Source organism: Gekko japonicus, unplaced genomic scaffold, assembly GCF_001447785.1.
Source record: "Gekko japonicus isolate JY-2015 unplaced genomic scaffold, Gekko_japonicus_V1.1 scaffold1765, whole genome shotgun sequence".
Classification (NCBI taxonomy): Eukaryota; Metazoa; Chordata; class Lepidosauria; order Squamata; family Gekkonidae; genus Gekko; species Gekko japonicus.
Window position 1 is genome coordinate 317516 of NW_015165296.1, and position 16849 is coordinate 334364.

The window sequence follows — 16849 nt, forward strand, 5'->3', positions numbered from 1 at the left end:
CCCCGGCATCTCCAGTTCAAAGGACCAGGCAGGAGGTGATGGGAAAGACCTCCACCTGAGACCTTGGAGAGCTGTACAGAGGGGCCGTGGCTCAGTGGTAGAGCCTCTGCTTGGCATGCAGAAGGTCCCAGGTTCAGTCCCCGGCATCTCCAGTTAGAAGGACCAGGCAGGAGGGGATGGGAAAGACCTTGACCTGAGACCCTGGCTCAGTGGCAGAGCCTCTGCTTGGCATGCAGAAGGTCCCAGGTTCAGTCCCCGGCATCTCCAGTTAGAAGGACCAGGCAGGGGGTGAAAGACCTCAGCCCGAGACCCTGGGGAGCTGCTGCCAGTCCAAGTAGACAATACTGACCTCGACAGACCAATGATAAGGCAACCTCATGTGTTCATGTATTGGAAGGAGGGGCTGTGGCTCAGTGGCAGAGCATCTGCTTGGCATGCAGAAGGTTCCAGGTCCGATCCCCAACATCTCCAGCTAAGTATGAGGTTGTAGTTGATGTGGAAAGACCTCCCCCTGAAACATCAGAGCTGCTACCCGTTTGAGGCATGACTTTGATGGACCAGCTTCATTGGTGAAATGGGTTGGGCTTTTTTTTTTTTGTTGAAGTTTATATGGACATTGCGTTTTGAGTCTTCCATACACATGACCAAATGCCCGTACTGCTCAGTGGGTACTGGTCCGAAGGGAAGCCTGAATTTTCTGCTCATCCATCCCCTGTGGAGAAGTTGGGTAGATTCGTAGACATCGTTACATTATCACAATTCCGCTTGAGGCCGTCTGCGGGAATGGTCAAACTGGTACTCCAAAGACGATCAGAGCGCTGATAATTTCATAGGCTGCGGTCCCCACGTGTCACATGCAGTCAACGTTCACGGGACACATTAACTGGTCGTTACGAGTTCAGAGCGTCGACGGGCGGTTCTGACGGAGCCCTCGCTGAGCAAGGATGTCCGCTCTTTTCATGGAACACAAGGTACGTTCAGAACAGATAACGTATTGCTTCTTGGCTATTCCTCCTAGCTCCTTGCATTCAGATTCCCAGCCGCTGAGCCCCAGAAGAACGAGCCGTATCCCGTGGTGACCCGAGTGAAGCGTATTTCGTTCCCTAAAAGAATTCTGCTCCGAACAGCTGGGAATTGGAATGTGTGCTTCAACGTCGCTCCCCGTCGTGGTTCTTGGTGGCCAAAGACAGCTCTCTTAAAGACGGCCTTCTCGGGGAGGTTAGAGAATGTCTTTGCGGTCCAAAGATTCTTGCCGGTGTGCAGAGACACAACGGTGGATCAGAGAAATTGGCCTGAATTTTTAGACCATGTAGGTCCACGCGCCAGGTACTTGACTCTGTAGCTGTACAAATCTGGGACCTTGGCAGTTGTCTCTGCTAACGGTAAGAATACCAGGGCACAGTCACCAAAAGTGTAAAGGAGCGCTCAAACTTTCTCCAGGTAGGAGCCCGGCACGAACCCTTGCCGCCCGTTCTGTTCCGCCGTCCACCAGCCGTCGTCGCCCATTTCAGTGATGAGGACTACGTCATCTGCTCGGATATCCAGTTCGTCTTCGTTCTGGAACGAGAACAGTGGAGAGGGAATGGAAATGGAAATACATTAGCCTGGATAGAGGTGTTACACCTGTCCTCTTTTTTATTATTCCAGTGGTTCTCAGTGTTCCCTCTAAGCTGCGCTAGGGGGCGCTGGTGCACAGAATTTTAGCTGCCCGCTCAGGCATGCTAGCTTCCAGCTCACAAGCCTTCTCCACTCCATTGAAAACACCATTGGAAAACTGTTCTCCGGAGGCCAGGTCTACCCATACAGAGGAAAGGGGAAGGTAGACCTGTTCTCCGGAGGCCTGGTCTACCCCTGTAGAAGACAACATTTCCTGTAATGAAATCGGACTTGATTCTGTTTTCTAATGCTTAAATTATTCCTAAAATATAGTTTAGATAACGGTTTAAAAGAATTCATTTTTTACAAGGTTATGGAAATAATCTAAAAAAAAACCCGAATTGAGGCGGTCGTCAAACGTAGACTCGCTCACAACTTTAATGCTACTAGCTGTTTTCGCTCACAAGGTGAAATGTTCGCTCCCAACCCTGTGGAGCGTAGAGGGACTCTCAAGCCATTAGATCAGGAGTCCCCGGCGTGGTGCCCACGGGCCCCATGGTGGCACCTGCCAAAAGCTTTCCCGGCGCCCACCAAGTATTTTTAGAAAGTGGGTGGGCCTCCTAAGCAGGGCTTCTAATCAGCTGTGCAGACGGAAAGAACAGTGCCTCAGTTGCAGCTGCCACCACAGTATTGGCTTTATTCTCTCTCTCTCCCCCCCTCCCACTTTCCCAGGATATTTGTTTACATCGCCCTCTTCCCCCCCCCCCCCCCCCGCCTGACTCACGGTGCGTGTCTCTGCGGGCTGCGGGCTCCATGGGTCCTGTCCCTGCAAATCACACTGGGGCTATACAGATTCCTGGGAGTCCACACGGCAGGTTGTGGCTGGAGATCTCCTGGGTTTACAAGTGATCTCCAGGTGACAGAGATCAGTTCACCTGGAGAAAACGGCCAATTTGGAAGGTGGGCTCTATGGCAGCACCCATGCTGTGCTTGGCTCCGCCTCCTGCAGCAGCCATTTATAAACCTCCATCATGTCCTCCCTCTCCTTAGTCGTCTCTGTTCTAAACTGAGTGGCTTTGCTTAATGTCTTGAGCACAAACACCATTTATAAACCTTTATAAACCTTAGAAATCCTGCTTTCCTCCCGGAGTTTAAACCGCCTTGCACTACCTTTGGATAAACAACTCTGACTTATTTATTTATTTATATTTATCTACTGGGTTTCTAGTCCGCCCTCCCCGCGAGCGGGCTCAGGGCGGCTTACATTTAAAGGCACTATGTGGCAGAGTACATGAAACCAGATAAAACAGGATAAAACCACCATATCATTACAATTAAAGTGCTCAGCATAGAAATGATCTTCCAATCACATTCAAGATGGCATCCTGTAGATGGACACAAGTCCCAGTTCAGCCGCATCTGTCTCGTACGTTACTGTGGCTCGATCTCCGTATGGGCCAACTCACTACCCCGGTGTTACTAACAATAATAGTTGGTGGTAGTGGTGGGCGGCTCCTAACTAAAAGCCTGGCGGAAGAGCTCCGTCTTGCAGGCCCTGCGGAACTGTATAAGGTGCAGCAAGCCGCCGAAATGACCGTTTGGGAGGTTTCTCTGTTACCTGGCCTGTGTAATCGTAAAGGACTCTATACTCCTGGGGCAGAGCGACTGCGTCTTCCTGGCCCACGGGGATCGCTGCGTAGATGCCGTCCACTTTGTCTGCAGGAACAAAGAAAGGTCAACTGGGGATGCAAAAGTATCATGCACAGTTGCTCAGAAACACCACTTATCTGATCCGGGAAAGACGGGCACAGCTGCTGGGGACATTTGGCAGGGCTCAACAGCCTCCACGCCTTCTGTATGTAACTTATGGATTTCATTTATTGACGTTACATAACGTTACATACATTCTCATGGGGACTCAACGCATTGTGAGTCAGTACAATTGGCAAAACGGGTCATTCAGTGACCAGTGCATGAGGCTTTTCAAAGTCTAGAACCATCAAACACACACAAAAAACCCCCAACAACAACCCTGAAGTATAGCATAAATGTTATGGAGGATAAGTCGGTCAATGGCTACTAGCCACGGTGACTGAGTGGAACCTCCGCATTCAGAGGCACTAAGCCTCTGAATCCCAGAGCCAGGAGGGAATATGACGGGAAGGCCTCGGCCTCTGCGTCCTGTTTGTTTGGCCCTCCAGAGGAACTGCTTGGCCACTGTGTGAGGCGGGATGCTGGGCTAGATGGACCCCTCTTCTGATGTTCTTATGAAGGCCTCGGCCTCTCTGCCCTGTTGTTGGCCCTCCAGAGGAACTGGTTGGCCACTGTGTGAGGCGGGATGCTGGGCTAGATGGACCCTAACTGGTCTGATCCAGCAGGGCTCTTCTGGTGTCCTTTTGAAGGCCTCGGCCTCTCTGCCCTTTTGTTGGCCCTCCAGAGGAACTGGTTGGCTGCTGTCTGAGACAGGTTGCTGGACTAGGTGGGCCCTCACTGGTCTGAACTAGATGGATCACTGGTCCCATCCAGCAGGGCTGTTCTTATGTTCTTATTCACGTGACACATTAAGTGGTACAAAAACTACATAATAAGCAGGGGTCATTTCCTGCGGGAGGCTACAGGAGCGGAGCTCCGGCAGTAAGGAGCCCAGAGGGTGGGCACATGCAACAAGCCCCGCCCCCTGTTCCCAGCAGCCCTCAGTCGGGCCACGAGGAGCAAGAAGAAGCTAGGTAAGTTGCAGAGCCCCCCCTGTCTTCGGACAGCGCTGGTTCTTCGGCTTGGAAACGGAGATGAGCACTGCCCCTTAGAGTCGGATTTGACTGGCTTCCGAGCAAGGGAAACCTTTACCTTTTAGCTGAACGGAACAATATCCAAATCGGAGAACTAAGGTCCATTCTGCACCTGTTTTTTTTCTCCATGGCTTCTATGCACCCGGTCCCGTTCAGCTTCGCTCTGGAACATCCGTCTGAACTCTGTGTTTAATAGCTACTTGCGCAAAACTCCGCCGTTTGTCGCATTTAATCTGGCATCTGCCCCAGTGGCGTTCAGAAATGCACGCCTGGTTATGAAAAATGTACCTGCGGGGGGAGCTGTAGGAATAACGTTGTCCGTGGCATTACGGCTGTTTCCGTGGAGCAAGCCGGAAAATCTGTAAATCAGCGGGAAAGGATCGAGAAGTCAGCGGGGGGGGTGAGTCAGCACTCTCCAATGTTCCCTCTAAGCTATGGAGTCTTGTGAGCAAAAATTCTACTTTGTGAGCTACTGGCATTAAAGTTGTGAGCGAGCGATTGGACTGCTGTATAAATTAGTTTTCTCTGGAGCCCCATCCTTCCTGAGCTGAGACAAAAATGTGTGAGCCGGAGGCTACAAAACTGTGAGCTGGCTCACACTAACTCAGCTTAGAGGGAACACTGCGTCTCCTCCTAATCCCGAACTCTTGGGTTTTCCCCACCCCTCCTTAAGTTCCCGGATCTTCCTTCCCTCACCTCTTCATCATTCCGCAGGTCGGGACCGGGCTGCTGCAGTTTCTGGTTGGGGTTACTCTGTCGTAATAGTTCTCATATCCGATCGCGACTGCAGGGTTGAAGCGGAAAAAGAAGATCTCAGGGAAGCGTTGGCACCACTGATGGGCAGTGAAGCGGATAAACTAAGCGAAGAAATGGATCTGGTATACAGATCCTATTCTAACTTTACAAAGAAAAATAATCTGCCAGCTGAAGTGGTTGTCAAATTTACCAAACAACATGTAAGAGATCAGATCCTCAAAGCGACCTCAGCAACACCCTTGAAAATTGGAGAGCAAACTATAAGAATTTTAAAAGATGTACCATTTGAAATTCGACAGAAGCGGAAGGCATATAGAGGACTGACCACATTCTTGCAAAACCATCAAATTAACTACAGGTGGTTGTTTCCAGAAGGACTGATCTTTAAGTTTAAAGACAAGAGAGAGAAGATTGACTCCATTTTCAAAGCACAAGAGTTTTTGAAGAGACACGCCAGCTCAGAGGAGGAAGCAGAACTCGCTAAGTGGAAAATATTCACCAGCGACGAGGACAGCAATCCGGAAGGAGGAGACGAAGAACCGGAGGAGAAAGGAGCGGCAGGAGGTATCACGTATAATTTAAGAGAGAAGAAAGGCAGACGCCCCAATGTCTGATGAACTCTTGAGAGTGCTGCAAGGACAATATTAATACTAACCCAAAAGGACTTTACTAACCTAACTAATTTTTATCTTTGACAGGTAATGAAGCAAGAAGATCGACCGCTCATGGTGGAAGCTATGGACTGTACTAATACTGATAAAAGATTAATATACTAATTTACTCATCACTCACCCTTTTCTTAATCCCTCTATATACCCTCCCTTTTTTTCTGTAAAATTTAAAGCAATAAAATTCTCTCCTTTTTAGGAGAGTTTAATTAAAAAAAAAAAAAAGTTAGAATAGTTTTTACTGCTAAGAAATAGGCTTTTGATGCGACTTGATACTTATCTCTTCTAGTTGCTTGGTTAATGCTTTAGATATCCATTATTGTAAATGATTACTATTTAAAAACGAATAAGGAAAAAACTTTTAGAAAACTTAAACCTCACATTTTAAAATGCAATGGCTGGATTCTCTGCTTTGTCCTACTGTCACCCTATTCTGCGTGGGGAGAGCAGGATATAAATCGGAGAAATAAATTTTCAAATGGGTCTGGCACGGGAGGTACTTCTGGCCGGCTGTATGATGCCTTTCTATCACTGTCAACAGTGAAGGTCTTCTACGGCTGTGGTCCACAACAGGGTTTTTTTGGTGTGTTAATAGGATGTCCCTGGAATGCAGGACAGGGTGCAGAAGAGAGTGATGAGGATGATCAGGGTTCTGGAGACTGAGCCCTACGAGGAAAGGCTCAGGGCCCTGGGAATGTTTAGTCTGGAGAAGAGGAGATAGACTATGTCTATGTGTATAGGAGTGATGGTGTACAACGTTTGGATGTAGGGAATGACATTTTCCTAGAAGACTTGTGGCAACAGCTGCGGGGAGCCTTGGGCCTCCCAGTGGGCACAAGGGCCTAAGCAGAGGCTTGGCCTTTGCAATGGCAGGATTGTTTTGGGTAAAAAAAAATGTGGCATGGTGAGCAGCACCTTCTGAAAACCCACTTTTGGGACTAGGGGTCTGGTTAACACTGGCAGCTTTCAAGAAGAGGCTGGATGAATATTTGTCAGAGATGCTCTAGGCTGGTCCTGCATTGGGCAGGGGGTTGGACTAGAGGGTCTTCCCCCCTTCCAACTCTGTGATTCTATGATAGGAAGCTATCCGGACTGGCAGGCAAAGAACATCGGTCCAGTTCCATCAAAAGGATAAGGCATTTAATCTGGCACAGGCACAAATGGGTCTCAGTTCGTTTCCAGGCACAATTCAAGGTGCTGGTCTTGACCATCAGAGCCCTCTATGGTTTGGGACAAAGAGGCCCACCAACTCTCTTATGGGCCTGCACAACTAATATGGTCATCTTTGGAGTGCCTTGCTTCGAGGGCCTCCACTTTCTGAGATTAGGTGCCTGCAGGCTCAAAAAATTGGGCACTGGTGTCAGAAGAAGAGGAGGAAGAGGAAGAAGAAGAAGAGAAAGAAGAGGAACAGGAGGAAGAAGAAGAAGAAGAGGAGGAGGAGAAGGAAGAAATTGGATTTATTCACCACACTTCACTCAGACTCTCAGAGCGGCTTACAATCTCCCTTCCCTTCCTCTCCCCACGACAGACACACCCTGTGAGGTCGATGGGGCTGAGAGAGCTCTTTCAAGGACTGCTCCTGAGAGAACAGCTCTGAAAGAACTTGTGACTGACCCAAAGTCACACCAGCAGCTGCATGTTGAGGAGTGGGGAATCAAACCCCGTTCTCCCAGATTAGAGTCTGCTGCTCTCAACCCCTACACCAAACTGGCTCTTAAAGAGTTGAAAGCAGAGTTCCAAAGCAGAGTTAACACCCACTGAAGTCACAGACTGCTTAGGATGGCACTGAATCAGTTTAGCACTTCGGCCCTGATTCTTTTGTTGTTGTTGTTCTTGACCATTCTATACAGCGTCCCACATTTCAAAGGGGGGGGGTTGTCTGCCCACACGCCTGACCCCCATTCTGGAGTTCAGAGTTGAAAACCAGGAAGGCGAAGGCCAAGAACCCTTGTGTTTGGTTACCCGGCGGCTCCGTCCCCGTCGTCTTGCTCTGAATGAAGCCATTCATATCGGTGTCCACGTCACAATTCTCCAGGCTCAGTCGGACCTCTTCATAAATCTGTGCGAAAGCAGGAGAAAAGCGTCAATTGTGCAGAGTTTAAAAACCGAACGTTGGATTTTGTTTTGGAAGAAGAAGAGTTGGATTTCTACCCCGCCCTTCACTTGGAGCCTCAGAGCGGCTTACAATCTCCTTTCCCTTCCTCTCCCCGCAACAGACACCCCATGAGGTAGGTAGCTGAGAGAGCTCATTCGAGGACTGCCCTTGAGAGAACTTGTGACTGACCTAAGGTCTCCCAGCTGGCTGCATGTGGAGGAGTGGGGAATCAAACCCGGTTCTCCCAGATTAGAGTCTGCCGCTCTTAACCACTACACCAAACTTGTCTTATGGTTGATGGTTTTCTTCTAAGAACTTTTTCGGAACAAGTCTTCTTTTTAAAAAACCAACAGCCACTTAACTTTAAGTTAGCGAGATTCAAGTCCAGCATCCCCTTAGAAACCAAAAAGACTTTCAGCACATGAGCTTCAAAGAGTTAACGATCCCTTCGTCAGATACAAGTTGGACTGGAGATCCTCAAGTCCTGATATCCCAGTGTGAAGGTAGGAGGGTTGTTGCAATTTGCAAACAAGGGACTTGCGAAACAGAGGTACAATGCACATTATAATCAGCTTGATGAGAGCGGAGGGGAAATGCTTGGGGGCAGAAAATGAGCATCTGTAATAGGGAGATAGGAAACCTACATCCCTATTCAGCCCTGGGGGCTCCCTTGTTTTGAACTTATGAATTAGGTGATAATAGAGACCACCTCTGCTTGACAGTCACTGCCAATTAAATACGACAATACTGGATGGGCCAGTGTCATGACCTGATATAATGCAATCACATAGTTATTGAAAACAACAACTTTAGGAGCAGATCCAAATGATCGGGCTCAAGGTGTGGAGTGGGGTTCTCCTTGACACTGGCACAGTCCAATAGAGACTGTCTATTTGGGCTTTAATAGACAAATGGAAATCTCTAAGTCCTTCTATCATAATTAGTTAAATCAGAGCAGAAGGGAAATGCTTGGGGGCAGAACATTAGCATCTGTAGGGAGATAGGGGCCCTGTGTCCCCTGTTCTGAATTTGTGAATGCACTCAAGTTCGGCAATATTAATTTTTCGATTGCGTTCCCAACTCTGTTGTTCTAATGATTTCCCCACCTCTGTGCCTTATTCGCTTGCTGAAGAATTCCATTCGTTTTTTAGCCTAGCAGAATAGCGATTCGGTGCATAGCTTTTTCAAGGTCAAATATTGTCTACGCAGCCTGGGATAAGTCTCCAGGGTCTCAGGCAGAGGTCTTTCACATCACCTACTGCCTGGTCCTTTCAACTGGAGATGCCGGGGATTGAACCTGGGACCTCCTGCATGCCGAGCCGATGCTCGACCGCTGACTTTCTCCCTTTCTCACAGTACAAGAACTCGTAGGCACTCAATGAAATTGCTGAGCGGTCGGGTTAGAACGGATAAAAGGAAGTCCTTCTTCACCCAAAGAGTGATTAACACTTGGAATTCACTGCCACAGGAAGTGGTGGCGGCTACAAGCATGGACGGCTTCAAGAGGGGATTAGATAAGCATATGGAGCAGAGGTCCATCAGTGGCTATTGGTCACAAGGTATAGATGGGGACTCTGGGGCAAGGGATGCTCTGTATTCTGGGTGCTTGGGGGGGGGGTCAACAGTGGGAGGGCTTCTAGTGTCCTGGCCCCACTGGTGGACCTCCTGACGGCACCTGGTGGTTTCGGCCACTGTGTGACAGTGTTGGACTAGATGGGCCATTGGCCTGATCCAACATTGGCTTCTCTTATGTTCTTATGAAACCTTCTAGGCAACATTCCCAAGGGCCTTGTGTTTATTTAAAAAAAGAAAGTGAAGGTTGACATGCTCTCATATCAGACATCTGCCCTGTGCAGAGAACATGTCTGTGTGTGCTTACTTAAAGCACCTATTAGCCACAAGGTATAGATAGGGGCTCTGGGGCAAGTGATGCTCTGTCTTCTTGGTACTTGGGGGGGGGGTCAACAGTGGGAGGGCTTCTAATGTCCTGGCCCCACTGGTGGACCTCCTGATGGCACCTGGTATTTCTGGCCACTGTGTGACACAGAGTGTTGGACAGGATGGGCCTTTGGCCTGATCCAACACTGGCGTCTCTTATGTTCTTATGTTATGTTCTTATGACACAGAGTCCCTCTTTGCTCCACTCACCTCGTCATCCTTCACACACTGCATCGAAAGCTGGTTGCAGTGAACCCACAAGGAATTCCGCAAAATGGTGATCCGGTCGCATTCCTGGAGCTGGAAAGCCTATGTTTGTTTTTTAAAAAGCAGAGTTAGAAATCAGATGTGTTCACAGTCGTAGTTTTCCCTCCGCGGTCCCTCATTCCTCCTCAATGTTCTAATGATTGTTTTTATCTTTTGCATTGACTTTGGGTTTAACTTGCTTTAGTGGTGTATTCACGTGTGTCCTTTTAATGGCCCTCAAAATGATATTTTGATCTGTATGTTCTTAATTTGTTGGTCCAATGGGGGCCGAAAGGCAACATAAATTTTTTTATTAATAATAAATGTGTGGCTGCCAATGTTCCCTCTAACTGTGGAGTCTTGTGAGCAAAAATTCTACGTTGTGAGCTACCGGCATTGAAGTTGTGAGCGAGCAGTTTGGCTACTGCATGAATTAGTTTGCTCTGGATCCACCCTTCCTGAGCTAAGACAAAAATGTGTGAGCCGGAGGCTAAAAAACTGTGAGCTAGCTCACACTAACTCAGCTTAGAGGGAACTCTGTTCACAGTCGTAGTTTTCGCTCTGCGGTCCCTCATTCCTCCTCAATGTTCCAATGATCGTTTTTATCTTTTGTATTGACTTCGGGTTTAACTTGCTTCAGTGGTGTCTTCACGTGTGTCCTTTTAATGGCCCTTAAAACGATATTTTGATCTGTATGTTTTTAATTTGTTGGTCCAACGGGGGCCGAAAGGCGACATAAATTTTTTTTAATTAATAATAAATGTGTGGCTGCCAATGTTCCCTCTAACTGTGGAGTCTTGTGAGCAATAATTCTACGTTGTGAGCCACCGGCATTGAAGTTGTGAGCGAGCAGTTTGGCTACTGCATAAATTAGTTTGCTCTGGATCCACCCTTCCTTTTTCTTTTCTTTTTTAATGTTTTTTTATTATTATTTTCAATTTTTTACAATTCTAACACTTCAAACAGTGAACAATTAATCTTCCAATTACATTCACATCCTGTAAATAGTTCCTGAGTATGTACAACATTATAGCATGTTCAAAGAGGTAATTCTTTGTAATTGTAGTAATTGTTATTGTAAGTTGATAATAGAAGTTTCTTTTTCTTTCTTCTCTTTCTTACCGCTCCAATAGTTTAGATTGCTTCCTAATGTTTCTATTAAGTTTACGCCAAGTCTGTTATCTTTCTACAAGTTGTGAGCGAGCAGTTTGGCTACTGCATGAATTAGTTTGCTCTGGATCCACCCTTCCTGAGCTAAGACAAAAATATGTGAGCCAGAGGCTAAGAAACTGTGAGCTAGCTCACACTAACTCAGCTTAGAGGGAACACTGGTGGCTGCCATAAAAAGGACGAAACCCTTCACTGAGCTCCTTCTCCTTAACACTGAGATGAACTTGTGGAATAATCCTATGTCTCTGTAAATTGTATCGTACTGACATAAGTTTGAGTCCAGGGGTGACTTTAAAACCAACAAAGCTTAATTCTGGGTATAAGCTTCCGTGTGCATGCACATAAAAGATTATACCCAGAGTTAAACTTTGTTGGTCTCAAAGGTGCCACTGGTCCCAAAGTTTGTTCTGTTGCTTCAGATCAATACGGATACACACCTAAATCTACATATATACCTGGGTCTCTCAGATTTGGGTCAGTACTTGGAAGGGAGACCACCAAGGAAGGCTCTGCAGAGGACGGCAATGGCCAACCACCTCTGCTTCTCCCTTGCCTCAAAAGCCCCTTGCTGGGGTCACCGTAAGCCAGCTGCGACCCAGATTTAGTCTCTTGGAACTTAGTCTGGCACTCTAACCACCGCACCACGTTGCCACGGGAAAAGCTTGGGGCAGGAAAAACTGTGGCGTAAGCCCAGGCCTACCAGGCCCTGCGATGTCAACATTCCAAACCACCACGCCAAAGATTCATCAGACCCCGCCGGCAACAGTTAACGGTCGGCCGTGACAAAGAAGCCCACGCGAGCTACGGCCCTGACCCAAACCCCTCACCTCACACGTGCTGATGTGATCTTGCTCCCAGGAAATCCTGGCCGCGTCCAGCAGTTCTATGTTCTGCTTGTACACTCTTACCATAAAGAGACGAGAGGGGAAAGTTCACATATGGAATGAAAGCCTTATCTCGTGGTTAGACACAGGCCCGTAGCTACAGTGGGGCAACTCGGGGCTAGGCCCCCTGACTTGCTGGCAAGGCCGCCTGACTTCCCATCCAACCCAGGGCGTCACGGCCTTCTCCCCTAGGTTAATTTAGTGCCCCCTAAAAAATGTAAACGCCCCCTGACTTAAAGGATCCTGGCTACGGGCCTGGTTAGACATATTGGAAGATGCAAACCAGTGTTCAAATATATATTAAAAGACCTGGAAGGGGTTGTGTTGATTGGCAGGAATGTAGAATAATAGAATCACAGGGTTGGAAGGGGTCCTACAGAGGCCATCTAGTCCACCCCCTGCTCAGTGCAGGATCAGCCTAGAGCATCCCTGACAAGTGCTTGTCCAGCCGCTGCTTCGAGACTACACGGGGATTGTTACTGTGATAAGTGCGCCAAACTAAATAATACAGTACTGCAAAAAATCAGGAAATATATGCTGTTTAAATAAAGTGATATGCTTTTTTTTAACAAGGTTGGAATACAAAAATACAGTCCGTTTCAAATAAACAGAAGTGGTTTTTAACGAAGCAGATGATGTCAAGTTTTAATGAAGCCAATGATGTTAACGACATGCTACAGAATGTCCTGTTTTGTTTCGATGCTCCCTCTTCTGAACAAGATATATATTAAAAGACCTGGAAGGGGTTGTGTTGATTGGCAGGAATGTAGAATAATAGAATCACAGGGTTGGAAGGGGTCCTACAGAGGCCATCTAGTCCACCCCCTGCTCAGTGCAGGATCAGCCTAGAGCATCCCTGACAAGTGCTTGTCCAGCCGCTGCTTCGAGACTACACGGGGATTGTTACTGTGATAAGTGCGCCAAACTAAATAATACAGTACTGCAAAAAATCAGGAAATATATGCTGTTTAAATAAAGTGATATGCTTTTTTTTAACAAGGTTGGAATACAAAAATACAGTCCGTTTCAAATAAACAGAAGTGGTTTTTAACGGAGCAGATGATGTCGAGTTTTAAATAAGCCAATGATGTTAACGACGTGCTACGGAACGTCCTGTGTCGTTTCGACGTTCCTTCTTCTGAACAAGATATAGATAATTTTCAGTTTTTTGTCTCATCTATAAGAGTAGAAACAAAGCCTGATGCTCACATATTTTTTCTTCATAGGTCAATAACAAAGCACAGTTGCTAGCAGAAAATTCATTTCGGGCGAGTTACAGACTCGTCGTTAACATCATTTGCTTCGTTAAAAACCACTTCTGTTTATTTGAAACTGACTGTGTTTGGGTATTCCAACCGTGTAAAAATTGCATATCACTTTAATTTATTTATTTAGTTTAGCGCACTTATCACAGTAACAGTCCCTGTGTGGTGCAATATCCATAGACTGTGTATCATACTCTGGCTGCTTGCAGACTGCCAGGGAGGGGGAGCTCACCACCTCTCTAGGCAGCCGATTCCACTCTTGCACAACTCTGACTGTCAAAAAGTTCTCCCTAATATCCAGCCGGTACCTCCCCACCCTCAATGTAAACCCATTCTTGCAAGTCCTCTCCTCTGCTGCCCACAGGAATAGCTCCCTGCCCTCCTCCAAGTGACACAGCCCTTCAAGGACTTCGAGAGAGCCATTGTGAGATACCGGCATTAAAGTTGTGAGTGAGCGATTTGGCTGGTGCATCAATGAGTTTGCTCCGGAGCCATCCTTCCTGAGCTAAGGCAAAAACGTGTGAGCCGGAGGCTAGAAAACTGTGAGCTAGCTCACACTAACTCAGCTCAGAGGGAACAGTGCTGACCAGCTCTTCCTGTTCTCTCGGCAAGTTCTGTTTTGTGTTTTTTCCTTTAAGATTCTAGCCCTCGTGTTTGTGTAAGAACACTGGAACGCACGAAGGCAGTGTGTTTGAAAGGCAGGGGGAGCGATGAGCAAGTCGTCCGCGAGCGACGTCGAGCCTCGCTTTCACTGAACCGCAAAGGGGTACCTGCTTCGTTGGCCGCTTCTTTGCATTGCTTCACTTTGGTCTGGCTCTGGAATAGAAAGAGAGAACGAGGGCATGATCCTGTGGCGGAGAGGGTTGTGCCCGCGTGCGCACGCGTGCTCGTTTGGGTAAGCACAAGCTGCCTTCCCTTAGATCAGCTGGAAATTCAGAAGAGCTCCGGGTCACATGAACACATGAAGCTGCCTTATAGCAGCTCTCCAGGGTCTCAGGCTGAGGTCTTTCACGCCACCTCCTGCCTGGTCCTTTTCAACTGGAGATGCCGGGGACTGAACCTGGGACCTTCTACATGCCAAGCAGAGGCTCTCCCACTGAGCCATGGACCCTCTTTACAGCTCTCCAGGGTCTCAGGCGGAGGTCTTTCCCATGACCTCCTGCCTGGTCCTTTTAACTGGAGATATGGGGACCGAACCTGGGACCTTCTACATGCCAAGCAGAGGCTCTCTTACTGAGCCACGGCCCCTTTTTACAGCTCTCCAGGGTCTCAGGCGGAGGTCTTTCCCATGACCTCCTGCCTGGTCCTTTTAACTGGTGATATGGGGACCAGGCGGAGATCTTTCCCATGACCTCCTGCCAAGTCCTTTTAACTGGAGATGCTGGGGACTGAACCTGGGAACTTCTGCATGCCAAGCAGAGGCTCTACCACTGAGCCACAGCCCCTCTTTACAGCTCTCCAGGGTCTCAGGCGGAGGTCTTTCCCATGACCTCCTGCCTGGTCCTTTTAAATGGAGGTGCCGGGGACTAAACCTGGGAACTTCTGCATGCCAAGCAGAGGCTCTACCACTGAGCCACAGCCCCTCCTGGAGGTTGGCCACCCTAAGGCTTCTTCTGACAACCAAAAAAAAACACCATCCCTGCCCACAGAAATCTAGCATGTCAGGGGGAAAGTGTCTAGCCTGATATGCTAGTTTTCTGTAGGAATCCTGTTCTCGAGAGCCCCTTCCTGCAGACTGAAGTGGTACAGCTCAGACACACCATCTCAATAGGATTGCCCACTTTGGGTTGGGAAACACTTGGAGATTTTGGGGGTGGAGCCTGAGGAGGGCGGGGTTTGGGAAGAGGAGGGGCGGGGCTTCAATGGGGTCTAAGGCCACCTTCCAAAGCCGCCATTTTCTCCAGGGGACCTGATCTCTTTTGCCAGCTGGAATCCCAGGAGATCTCCAGGCCTGACCTGGAGGCTGGCAACGCTACGCCTCAGGGAGAACTCAGTTCTTGCCCTGAGTAGGGCAGTCCCACCTGTTGCAGCCTGTTAAATCCCTCCTGCGAGACCAAGGACTTACCTTCTCCGCTTGCTTCTGGTTGCCCACGGCGCTGATCCGTTCGAAGGCCAGCTCGGCCTCGTCCGCCTCTCTGCACCTCTGCTCGTACGCCTTCTTGGACTGGAACCGGAGGGAGACAAGTGCGGGCCATGAGAGCGTAGTAATGCTGCCAGCTCCAGGTTGGGAGACGGGAGATTTGGGGGAGGGCGGGGCTTGGGGAGGGGAGGGGCCTCAGCAGGGTACAATGCCGTAGAGTTCAGCCTCCAAACCAGCCATTTTCTCCAGGGGAACTGGAGACTGGACTGTGGGGATCTGTTATGATTCCGAGAGATCTCCAGGTCCCAGCTGGAGGCTGACAACCCTAGGGAGCAAAGGACCTCTGGTTTGTGACCACATGACATCACAGTCTAGCTCGCCACCTAGTGGTGGATAACACTAAAAGAGCTAGAACTTCTGGCTGCCGGACAATCTTAGGATCCCCTGGCTACTCTACACTCAATGCCATACGATTACTACTACTACAGCGTTGTTTCCCCGAAAATAAGACACTGTCTTATATTTATTTTTTCTCAAGAAGACACACTAGGGCTTATACCACAAATGCATAGAAATCCTGCTAGGGTTTATTTTTTGGGTAGGTCTTATTTTCGGGGAAACAGGGTAGTAGTAGTAGTAGTGGTAGTATAGTAGTATAGTAGTAGTAGTAGTGGTGGTGGTGGTGGTGGTGGTGGTGGTGATAATAGTAGTCATAGTAAATTAATTCAAACTTTATTAATAAGACCTTACAAACAATATTTAAATGAAGAACTCTGTGCCACAGGGGTTAAAAATATACATAGTAAATTGCTGTGTAGTTAAAGTACCTAACAATTAATCTCTTCAGTAAAACCCGGAACAAGTAACAAAGACTGATGCTGAAAAGAGTGAGGGGGGGGGAAACAAGAAGGCAATCCAAGTGTTAGATAATTAACACAATAAAACATCTAGAGGAGACTTATGACCAAACAACTCAGAGTTGTGGTACTATTACTATTATTATTATTACATTTGTTTTGTTATCGGGGAGACTCGCGGGGGGTGGATGTGGGCCAACGTAGCCCAGTGTCCCGTGTGGCATTTACTAAAACGAGTCATTGTTGCGTAGCGGTAAGAACTTTGGATTAGAACTTGGAAGACTCGATTCCGATCCCCAACCCAACCACGCGTGTCCTCTGGAAGACCTTGAGCCAGTCTCCAACTCCTGGCCTAACCTACCTCACAGGGTTATTGTAAAGAGTGGAGAACCCACATCCACAAAGCTTCCAGGACATAAGAATGAGATAAATGCTTGGCCTTGACATTCGTCAGTATTGTTATCACCCCAGTGACAGGGTAATAATGTAATCTTACAAGGAGCTGTGG

At 48.1% G+C, this 16849-nt stretch overlaps 1 protein-coding gene across 1 annotated transcript in view; it reads right to left on the minus strand.

Moving 5' to 3' along the window:
• Window positions 1-1030: 1030 nt before the first annotated feature.
• The window catches only part of PSTPIP1 (proline-serine-threonine phosphatase interacting protein 1), a 57075-nt gene continuing 41256 nt past the window's right edge, over window positions 1031-16849 (minus strand). Inside the window, exons 7-16 of the mRNA XM_015410375.1 lie at window positions 15470-15568; window positions 14175-14220; window positions 13640-13643; window positions 12083-12158; window positions 10050-10148; window positions 7769-7865; window positions 5079-5166; window positions 4671-4741; window positions 3215-3312; window positions 1031-1557 (exon numbers count right to left, since the gene is read on the minus strand). Coding sequence (XP_015265861.1) covers window positions 1426-1557; window positions 3215-3312; window positions 4671-4741; window positions 5079-5166; window positions 7769-7865; window positions 10050-10148; window positions 12083-12158; window positions 13640-13643; window positions 14175-14220; window positions 15470-15568 — 810 coding nt within the window. The 3' untranslated portion in view covers window positions 1031-1425. The remainder of the gene's footprint in view (window positions 1558-3214; window positions 3313-4670; window positions 4742-5078; window positions 5167-7768; window positions 7866-10049; window positions 10149-12082; window positions 12159-13639; window positions 13644-14174; window positions 14221-15469; window positions 15569-16849) is intronic.